The 11,875-nt window shown below is 34.8% G+C and overlaps 1 protein-coding gene across 1 annotated transcript; it reads left to right on the top strand.

Annotated features, from left to right (window-relative positions):
* The first annotated feature begins 2,064 nt into the window (after nt 1-2,064).
* LOC130214738 (lymphocyte antigen 6B-like) lies at nt 2,065-4,462 on the top strand. The gene is made up of 5 exons (XM_056446546.1): nt 2,065-2,146; nt 2,230-2,343; nt 3,636-3,767; nt 3,953-4,063; nt 4,143-4,462. The coding sequence occupies exons 1-5, from the start codon at nt 2,098-2,100 to the stop codon at nt 4,328-4,330; spliced, it is 594 nt and encodes a 197-aa protein (XP_056302521.1). The 5' UTR covers nt 2,065-2,097; the 3' UTR covers nt 4,331-4,462.
* The last annotated feature ends 7,413 nt before the right edge of the window (nt 4,463-11,875 follow it).

Here is an 11,875-nt window from a genome sequence, read left to right as displayed (position 1 = left end):
TCTAATACCCCAGTTTGTCACAGGGGCATGAATGAAATGTTCATGAGTGAAAGTGAAACTGCCGAACTGTAGTTAAAGTCACCCGAAGTTACAGGAAACTCTTACATGAAAGCACTTCACGTAAACACCTTAATTATATTATTGTCTATTAAGGCAAATAACTAGATTACAGATGTCCATGTAAACGTAGTCAGTAGTGTCTTAAAAGTAAGTAAAAAAAAAGTAAGCTGATTTGATTCAGAAGGGCACTTTTTTGTCAGACGGCTCACCGGTCAGGTATACATCCGCGCTAAAATATCAAGGTGAAAGTCATCATAGTTTGCGTAGAATAGACTCAGCTCCCAAACCATCTTTGAGAATAGATTAACGGTGATATTTATTTTTTAATCGCCCGATAAGAGTCTTGCGTTAACGCAGCACGTTAACGCCGATAACGGCCCACCACTAATAAAAATACATATAAATACATTTAGATCATTTACTTTAATCATCACGATTGGAATGTGTAGAGACTTTCAACCAGAACAACAAAAAATATTTCTGAAGACAATCACCTACTGCACCTTTAAGTGTCCACAGCTTTCTTGCTCCCTAACCCATCACCAAGCCTTTGCTCACTTTCTTAAATCTTACTGTTATCGAGAAATGGAAACTTATTGTCCTATTTAAACAGGATATGTTTCATGACTCACTGGATGTGTAGGTGAGTTATTTATGAAGGAACCGCACCAACAGTTCTCACTTAATGAGCTACTAAAACATAACATTTCTAAATGCAAAAACACACCAGTCTAGATAGAACGTAAGGCATGCCTGAAGTATATATTATTTTGCGAAGTAGTAATATTTAATAATTATAAGAAATAATATTGCACAAATTTCATTCAATAGAAGTCATTTTGAAGCAAAAGACATTTTTTATTATCTTGACATGTTAGGCTTCAGGTAGAGTCCCGCTCCCCCAAGATTTTGTCCTGCTGCACCAGCTAAAAATATATGGGGTATTATTTTGTCCCGTTCCCGCCCGCAAAGGCCACAGGTAAACATAAGTATTTTTTGATTCATTCATTTTCCTTCGGCTTAGTCCCTTTATTCATCAGGGGTCGTCCCAATGGAATAAACCACCAACTTATCCAGCATATGTTTTACACAGCGGATGTCCTTCCAGCTGCAACCCAGTACTGGGAAACATCTATACATACTCATTCACACACATACACTACGGCCAATTTAGTTAATTCAATTCACCTATAGCGCAGTAAGGGAAACTGGAGCACCTGGAGAAAATCCACGCCAACACAGGGAGAACATGCAAACTCCACATATAAATGCCAACTGGTCCAGCCTGGACTCGAACCAGCGACCTTCTTGCTGTGAGGCGACAGTGCTAACCTAATAAATATGTTTAATTTTATTTACGTTTAATTAAATGAAACGTGGAGGTTTTCAGAACAAAGAAATACATGTTAGAGGTTAGAATTTCAGGTTAGAAATAGGCTAAAAAATTTACAATGAAAGAAAATAATAATTAACACTGATTTCTCTGGTGGTCAAACAAAGAAGCATTTTGCCTAATACTGCTTCAGAACGTGTGTTTAGCCTTTTTTTTTGCCTTCAGCAATGTCCAAACATAAGTCATCCTTATTTCTCAATAAATAAACATAGGCTAAAATGTAATATTTAGCTTAATAAATAATAAACTCAATTAACCAAAAAATGATGGCCTACCTGATGTGTCCATGCAGGAGTAGCATGTCATTCACTGATGAGGGCTTCAGATTAATAAGATTCTCTGACTTTCAATGTCTGTAATAGAAAATAGAAAAAAAAAAAAAAAACGATGACAATGACACTTTTAGAATATTTACTTTTGTATTCCAGATTACAGCGAAAGTCACAGGTTTTATTATTTTGGTTTAATGAGATCTATAGGTTCCTTGTGATTTCTAAAATTGGCTGCCAAATAAATTACTTACAGTCTAGAAATGCATTCAGGCTCTGTTAAACTTCCATTTTCTCCTAAAGACCCTCCCCCCTTTTGGATAGTTATAAAATGAGCTCTGCAGATGCGTTACTTCATTCTCCTCCTGATCAAAGATGGATCTGCAAATCTCACTTTTTCTTCTGCTCGCATTTGTCACCGCAGGTACAGTACAAAGACAACTAATGTTTATAATGTTAATAATTATAAATACAGATTCCTGATGACCCTCTCTTTTATCACTAAAGGACACTCTCTCAGCTGTTATCAGTGTAAAGGAACGTCTTGTGCAGGTCAGACAGAAACAACATGTCCAATTGGAGATTCCCAGTGTGAGAGTCTAACAATGGTAACAGAAATCGGTAAGTCCAATAATATGACAGATTTTTACTGTTGTATTTGATTGATGAAGATGCTGGTGTTATTTACTGCTGCTGCAGTGGAAATGTAAGTTCTTGTGTGATTTCCTGAAATAATTGATTATATCAGTTACAAAATAATGTAAACATACACTGTAAAAATAAAAATGTCAGTGTGAAAAAAAAATGTCACACTGATTTATGCTTTTTATTTGCTTTATGGGTCCTTGATATTTCCTCCAATACATTTTGATGTTAAAAAAGTGACTTTTATTAACATTTTGTCTTGGTTGATGTTATAAATTTTGCTACAAAAACATTGTAATAAACTGTCAGTACTTTTTGTGTTATGTCACAGACTTAATTAAATATAACTACAATTAAATATAACTTTTAAGAGCTGAAAACAACACAATTCTTGAGATTTTATTAAAGGGAACTTAATTGTTCTAATTCAATTAAATTCGTTAAATTAACTTAATCAATGGGCAGCTCAGTGGTTAGCACAGTCACCTCACAGCAAGAAAGTCGCTGGATCAAGTCCCAGCTGGGCCAGTTCGTCACCTTAGAATTATAAGGTTCTATCTGACATTTTTGTCAAAATTAAGTTATTGACATATTCTATACTTATGTACATACTTATTTTCATTATGGGATGTTTTTTTTTAATAAGTAAATGTTACACACATAATGTTTGCAAAAACTTTGAAGCTCAATATCTCAAAATCATTCAGAACCTTATAATTCCAAGGTGACGATTTTTGTGTGGAGTTTGCAAAAGACATGCGCTATAGGTTGGATTAACTAAACTGGCCATAGTGTACGAGTGTGTGTTTGATGTGAGAGTGTATGGGTATTTCCCAGTACTGGGTAAAGCTGGAAAGGCATCTGTTGCGTGAAACATGTGCTGGATAAGTTCTTGCAACGGCAGTTCATTCCGCTGTGGCGACCACTGATAAAACGAGGGACTACTGAATGAATTAATTAACTTAACTGATACTGTATGTGCCTGCAGTGTAAATAAAGGCACTTTGTTAAACTGCAGAGTTGAATTGTCAATATCAAAAGTCGACAGAGCAGAGATCAACATCCCATAATGCTTTTTATAACTGTGAATAAATGTAAAACATACAGAAACTTATTTAATGGATATTTTTTACACGTGCAGATTTCCACATTTTAATTGATTTTCTACCAGTCTGTCACAGTATGCTAACAATACAAGTAGTATTTGAAAAGTTTTTAAATCAATGTTTTAAAATAACTGCTCATCTCGGTATCCTTGTTCTTTTTAGGTGGCATTACTTCTAAAGTGAAGGCTAAAGATTGTGCTGCTGGTTGTACAACTGGGTCCGTGGACTTCGGCATTCTAAAGATGTCTTCTGAGTGCTGTAGCGGTGGCCGGTGTAACGTCCGAGATGCTCCAGGTATCATACTTCACCAAATATATCAACATGACTATCTTCTCAATAAGTCAACACTCACTTTACTTGCAAAAAACAATCATTCATTAAAAAAAAAAAAGGTTGAGGCTTTTCAGTTGAGCACTTATTTAATACAACAGCTAAAGGAGCTCAGAATATAAACGGACCTTTCTTTTCTCCTCCTGTAGATCCCAGCACTGGCTCTCTCAATGGAAACACGTGTTACACTTGTGATGAGAAGAGCTGCTCAAATGTACTGAAATGTTCAGGCAGTGAAGATCGCTGCATCAAAGCAACAGGTGAGAATCATTCATTAAATCTCTGTTTTTGTTCACATACAGTCTTTGATTAAGTTTTGTTTTTCTTTCTGTTCACCAGGGACTTTTGGAGGACAGACCACAGTCGGTAAAGGCTGTGCCTCCAAATCTATTTGTGATGCCGCGTCAGTCGGTCATGTTCAGGGCATCTCCTGTTGTTCAGGGAATCTGTGTAACGGAGCTAAAAGTGTCACTCAGAGCTTCCTGATCCTCTGTTTTCCTCTGATCGCCTTCATCCTGATGCTCTGAAGACACATTCAGTTCTACAGTCTGACATGCTCTACACACAATACTGTATAGCTTGCTGACTTGATTTTTTACATCAATTTTGTAAGTGACATTCTGATGTGACATTTTATGCAATAAAGTGCTAAACCATAATTTTTGAAGAGTGCTACTTTAAAAATATCTGATAAAGGGAGAAACTTCATATATTTTATTTAAAATTCTAAAAGAAAACAATACTTTTAATGAGTTTGCATTACATTTATAAATGAGAGTGGAATCACATATCGGAGTTGAAACACTCCGAATATTTTTTCTATGCATACATACATACATACATACATACATATATATACATACATATATATATATATATATATATATATATATTTTTTTTTTTTTTTTTTTTTTTTTTTTTTTTCTGAAAAATGTTGAATTAAAGAATAATGTACCCAAAATAAAGTTAAGAAACCCCCAATATCATTGAAACTTCTCTCAAAACAAAATGAAACAAACAAAAAAATGTATTAGCTGTTGGTGTTGGATGATGGTCTTTTCATTAAGTTAAGCATACCCCCCCCCCCCCCCCCCCCCCCAAAAAAATGGCCAGATCAGTGCCCAGTGAAGACAACATTAGGGTTAACAGCGTAGATTTCTTTAAAGTTTCTGTAGATTGGGAACATCATACTGTGTTAAACCCAAAATACAGAAGAACTTTTAAACTGATCAAACAATAAAAAAAAAAAGATTCTTAATGGAGGATGCAGATGCAAACAATACTAGACCGCAAAACTCTCTCATTTCACACAGACACAAACCTTACATCTAAACCACACATTTCCTGACAGACTTACTGGGAAATTATGTCAAACCAGACATACATGCAAAACAGAAAAAGTTTTAGAGGACAGCAGCATTTACACCTACCCTTCGCAATCAAATTAACTTGAAATTATGATTGAGAGTCAGTTTTTGTGTGAACTCTCAGTTTAGTTAATCCTAACCCTCTAAATGATCAATAATGATTCAAAAAGATGATCCTTTTAAAAGGAAAGTTAAAAGAAAAAACATATACAGACAACACTAAATTAGTATCAGTGCGTGGAGTGTTTCCCCAGAGTTTGGTTGCGGCTGGAAGGGCATTCGCTGCGTGAAACATATGCTGCATAAGTTGGCGGTCCATTTCGCTGTGGCGACCCCAGATTAATAAAGGGACTAAGTTGAAAAGAAAAATGAATGAATGAATGTTTCTAAATGCACTTACTATAAACTGTAAATCATGCATAATTACCTTTAAACCAAATCAGGGTCTTAAAAAGTCTTAAATTTCAAAAACGAAATTTTAGGTCTTAAAAAGTCTTTAATTCACTGAAATACTGTCTTGTAGATCTTAAATCATTTTAAACAGGTCTTAATTATCCTTTGTATATGTAAAGCTACCCAATCAATTCTGAACACACATCCAACTACCAACAACACATGTCAATAAAACTTTTAGCAAAACTATTTATGACTAATATTATAATAGTCTGTTGTGTACACAAAAAAATTGTGTGTGTGTATATATATATATATATATATATATATATATATATATATATATATATATATATATATATATATATATATATATATATATATATATATATATATATATTTATATATATATACACATATACACACACACACACACACGCACGCACACACACACACACACACACACACACAGTTGAAAACAGAATTATTAGCCCCCCTCAGCCGCCTATTTTTTCCCCAATTTCTGTTAAACGGAGAGTAGATTTTTCTTCAACACATTTCTAAACATAATAGTTTTAATAACTAATTCCTAATAACTGATTTATTTTATCTTTGCCATGATGACAGTAAATAATATTTGACTAGATATTTTTCAAGACACTTCTATACAGCTTGAAGTGACATTTAAAGGCTTAACTAGGTTAATTAGGTTAACTAGGCATATATATATATATCATAAAACATAACACCCAAAATGTATAATAAATGGAAGGGACTTTTTACAATTATCTTAATGTAAAAAAAATACAATAAGTGCTGTTCCTAGCATAGCCTTAACCTAGAAACTGTAAGCATTGACTTGAAATGGAAAGTGAACTTTCAGTGAAAAAACCCCCAAAGCCACAGTGGAGATTTTGCCTCATTTCACAACACCACTCTCACCGCTGCATAACCTGCTTCTCATGCAAATGCCTCATCTTACACACACATGAAGAATCCCTGCACAAATTATAAATACAGGATATACTATAAATGTGTTGTTTTGTAATCTTATACAATCCACAAATCCATGCCTTTTTTATCTGCATTATATATACAGTGCACAGCATACATAAGTACACCCCTCACAAATCTCTTTTAAATTCATATTTTTAATAGGAAGCTATACAATATCATATTTGTGCATATACATTAGATTAGTCAGCACTGAAGCCAAATCTGGAGCTCATCTAACAAAATAACTTACGATAACGGTCCAAAATTTAGTACAGTCAAATTTATATGTTATAGAAAAATATTAAATACAAATATAAAGGAGGAAAAATCAAGAAGCAAAACATTTGAAAATCTAGTTGAAATTTTGTAGGTTGTATTTTTTTTTTCAATATTTTGCTTGAATTTATAATTGTATTATCTTTCAACTTCTAAATATGTTTGGTGACTAAAATATTATTTTAATAAATATATCTGTTTAATAAATCAGTTTTGTTTAAATGCACTAAAATACATTGTATCCACTAGGAAATTGATTAAAATATTCATTTTCAAAATGGGGTGTACTCAATTATGCTGAGCACTGTACATAAATACCTGCAATACCTTGTCATAAGTCCACTGTATTTTATATCAATCTGGCCTACCTTTTTAACCTTCTATCTTTTAGTTAATGAAGTTACCAGCTGTGCTCCTCTAGGTAAATTCTTTTTTTTTAATGTAGATCTAATCTGAGAAAATGTATAGTGAAATATTTTGCATAAAAATGTAAATGTGAACATATGTGACCTGGATCACAAAACCAGTCATAAGGGTCAATCTTTTTTTTTTTATTGACATTTAAACTTCAGCTAGTACTTACCAGGTCTAGAAAATATGATTATATCACCCCAATTTTATCCTCCTTACACTGGCTGCCTCTTAAGTTCCATATTGATTATAAAATTATTACTTCTTACCTATAAAACTGAATAATCTAGCTCCTGTTTATCTAACCAACCTTCTGTCTCGCTACAATCCAACTTAACCTCAGGGCTTCTGGTAGTACTTAGATTAGCAAAGTCTACTAAAGGAGGTCGAGTCTTCTCATTTATGGCTCCTAAATACTGGAATAGCCTTCCTGATAATGTCCGAGGCTCAGACACACTCTCTGTTCTAAACTAGATTAAAGACCTATCTTTTTAGTAAAGCATACACTCAGTGCATCACATAGCGGTACGATGGATGAATGTGCTCCACGTAGGCGAGCGGGCTTGACAACCACCTATAGGACACACTCCTCCTGTCTTGTGGAGCTGTGCATCGATTGATTTGCTCTTCAGTGTTTGAACTTTCAGCAGTAAAATTTGAACCACACTGAACTGAACTTAAACTGAACTTCAACTCTGAAATCTGGACTTTACTAGAACTTCTATGTTAAGCTGCTTTGACTCAATCTGCACTGTAAAAGCGCTACAGAAATAAAGATGAATTGACAAAAATTGAATTGAATAAACATCATCTGAAATATAATCTAAATAAGCTTTCCACTGATGTATGGATTGTTAGGACAATATTTGGTTGAGATTAAACTTTTTAAAAATCTGTGATCTCATGCCATTTTTTTGTTTTGTTTTTGAGGGGGTCTAAGGTTGTTTTGGGGGCCTGGAGAAGTTATGCGCTGACATTTGTGCTGTTTTCAGTTGCTTATTAACATATAAGTCACATGTGTCAATTACAAGGCCCGCGGGCCAAATGCGGCCCGTCAAAAAATTTTATCAGGCCCAACAACAAGTTTTGGTAATGAAGTTCAAGTGGCCCGTGCTTGCTTTAAATATTAGGTCTGTGACTATTACAATATTGACACACAGGTGGTGCTGTTGCGCTTCACCCTGCTCTCTAATTTAGCCGATAGCATAACGTTATGCTTAAAGGGAACATAGTTTACCTCTTTTTTATGATTTAATATTAATATTATGGTTCTTCTGAGTGTGCCAGTTTAGGTTCAGTTTAAAACACAATTCAGATTTTTTTATTATAATGTGTTATATAGTGTCATGTTGGGGGCGTGTCCACAGTTCGCTGATTTATGGGTGTGTTGCTTCACATGTAAATTCGTTTCGGCTTCCCGCCAACGTAACAAGGAGGCGGGGCCATGAGCTCACCCGCTCTGCGTTTGCAACAGTCTGACAGGCAGACAGAGGAGAGAGAGGATCACCATTCAGTCATACATGTACAACTCTGACACAGACCAAGCAGAGAGTACAAAATCATTTGTTTCTTTGTACAGTTTTACAGCCAACTGTGTGCTAGTTTCAAGTGCCGAGCTTGTACACAGAAACTAATAACCACGCACACTGAATTAACTTTGACTGAGGCACCGGATGCGCCGCTCGAAGCCGCGATACGGCACACCAGACGCTCTCTGTGGTGCGGCAGAAACGTGTCCCGAATCGTCGCGCCACGCATTTTTGAATTCTAAACATAGGTTTCTGAAGCGGTCCGTGGCGCCCAGCCGTTGACTTGAGTGTACCCTGATAGAAAACTATGTTAAGAATTCTAAAACGCATGCTAGTTAAGATCACAGGGAGCTTCTGGGGTCGTGAGAAATGCAAACGGCTGAAGTATAAGGTAGACTCAATGAGAAGTACACATGTTTGCAAACCTACCTAAAGATACAACCAATAATTCCGATTAGAGCGATAATGTGGAGAATATTGATCTTGTGTTGAGCCCAATGAGCCTTGCATCTAAAAATAGAGCTAGGGTGTTCCTTTAGTGATATCGCTTCTACTCACGCTGAAAATGGCGGACGTGAATTAACAAACTGAGGATATGATGATGCGCATGTCAATCAATATTGGTGGGCGGGGGGACCGCTCTCCTTTGTCAGGTAGCGGTCGATTTGAAAACAGCTCCAATTGGTCCACCGTTTTTTATGTTGTTAAATTGAAAAAAAAAAAAGCACTGGGTGTGTTTATATCACCCCAATATGACGGTCTATACACCATACATGCACATATGTCTGTCCAAACAGCTTGAAAAGTAGATTTTTTACCATAGGTGCCCTTTAATGTAAACAAGGTGAAATATTTCTGGGACTAGCACAACAGCAAAATAACCAAAATGGACAGAGAATATCGACAATTTCAACCATGGTGGGAAACAGAATATTTATTCATATATTTATTCATATATTACAAGTGTCCTTTGAAGAAAAATAATCGAAATAATACAATTTCTTACCATTTATTTTGTATATAGGCTAACATTTATCTGTAATAACCCACTAACAAGTATATTGCTTTAATTTTTTTCCCTCTGCAATCCTCAAGTTCAGTTGTAGGCATCGACAGTTGGCATGGATCATTTCCTGATCAGGTTGCATTTTTTAACGCTAAAAGAATAAGTTTACTAATACAATATCAGAAGACATCCATTGCTTGTTACAGTGTGGTATATCAGTTGTTGGCTTTTTGTTTTATTATCAGTGTTTCTGAATATGAAATTGTTTTTAAAGTAGACTACTGTTCTATGCTAGCCTACTGTACTGTTTTATGCTCATATTGGTTAGAGACCTTCATGTTTTGATAGAGATAAAAGCTGCTGTGACACAAATGTGGCCCGAATTAAAATTAAATGTAAACCTTGCTATTTTGATAAATGTGGTTCAATGAAGTGTAAGAGATGTTATACAGTTGTTAATACACTTTTATTTTCTCCAATAAATATATTATTTAAATGTGTATGTACGGCCCCTGACTTTATTCACAACACTCAGTGCGGCCCTTACGAAGTTTGGATTTGACACCCCTGATATAAGTGGTTATAGTCTAATACCACTGTAAACCGCACAAACTGAGCTACAGTTAGATCTTAGTAACATTTATGTACAAGAGTGTGTTTGAGAAAGAAACGTTTGTGTGTGGTTAGTGAAAAAAAAAAGTTCCCATGACTTTTGAGATCTGGATTCTAGTTTTTTTAGTTGTTCAAATTAAGTTCTTAGTACTTCATATTTCAAGTCAAAAATTAAGTTTGATATATTTATAGAATTAAATTTACTAAATGTACTCATGGAATATGATCTATTAAATATTAAAATTACAAATATTAACAATATAAATATTAATAAAAAGTAATCATTTTGATTCCTACAAATATGCTCAGCACGTATATGCAACTTAAGGTTTTGTGGTCCAGGGTCACATTTATGTATTGATAAATTAAAATTATTTTGTATGCTTTCTTTTGCTAGATCTCTTGTGTAACAGAATTTGTACTGCTCTAGTCTAGAAAATATTACAAAACATTATTGACTGATACAAAAATGTTTAAATAATTTATTTACAAAACAAGCCCACGTGGAATCTGTGCGCAGACATCTGCAGATTTTCAGCCCATCATTGCATCTATTTATTTACTTGTGTAAATTTATATTAATCTCTTTATTAATCTGGCCACAGCGGAATGAACCGCCAATTTATCCAGCATAAGTTTTACGCAGCGGATGCCCTTCCAGCTGCAACCCATCACTGGGAGACATCCACACACTCATTCACACACATATAATACACTACAAGAGAATTTAGCTTACCCAGTTCACCTATAGCATATGTTTTCAGACTTGTGGGGGAAACAGGAGCACCTGGAGAAAACCCACACAAACATGGGGTGGGGTGGGGGGGCATGCAAACTTTTGTTTTGTTTTTTTGGATGCAGTTAGTATAAAGTAGTATAAAACGTTAACAGTAAATGTTGAAATGGTTGCATTTCCAAATTTTACTTTATGTACAAGAGAGACTTATGGACGAGAAATATGGTGTTTGTTTTTCCAGCTCACTGACACGCATTAACACACACACAGACACACATAACTCAAACCACACTCAAGTCCATGTATGCAAAAAATGAAAGCTATGATGAAAATCAAAAAATGGCTCTGCTTTTTAACGGTTACATGTAAAGGGTTACACCACCCTTACACTCTCATTAGAAACACTTAAAGACAAGTCTTTATATGGTTTTAGCAGTACTGAAGTGAAAAGAAAATGGAAAATAGATGAATCCTTAATTTAATTTATGACAATAAGCGAAAACTGTGCATTAATTTTGAATGGTGACACCCACAGACATCGTCACCAAATATAAATCAGAGAGGTAAGACTTTCGCATTGGTGCATAGCCTCACTTCAGTTGTCAAGTTTTGTAAAAATCTATCCAATTAATCTATTTAAAAAAAAACGTTGGCTAGAATTATGCATTATAGGCTTAAATTCTAGATAGCAGATGAAGCGAGACTGCAGTCAGATCATAAAGCAGATCAATGTTGATCTTCCTTTC

The sequence above is a fragment of the Danio aesculapii genome, chromosome 21 (genome assembly GCF_903798145.1).
Source record: "Danio aesculapii chromosome 21, fDanAes4.1, whole genome shotgun sequence".
NCBI lineage: Eukaryota > Metazoa > Chordata > Actinopteri > Cypriniformes > Danionidae > Danio > Danio aesculapii.
Note: the sequence above shows the minus strand (reverse complement) of the source record. Positions and strands in the feature narration are given on the sequence as shown.

What these genes read in the sequence shown, in the direction of transcription:
- LOC130214738 (XM_056446546.1), top strand. Translation starts at nt 2,098, where the DNA reads ATGGATCTGCAAATCTCACTTTTTCTTCTGCTCGCATTTGTCACCGCA. An exon ending in TAACGTCCGAGATGCTCCAG is followed by an intron (nt 3,768 to 3,952) that starts GTATCATACTTC and finishes CTCCTCCTGTAG; the next exon opens with ATCCCAGCACTGGCTCTCTC. An exon ending in TCGCTGCATCAAAGCAACAG is followed by an intron (nt 4,064 to 4,142) that starts GTGAGAATCATT and finishes TCTGTTCACCAG; the next exon opens with GGACTTTTGGAGGACAGACC.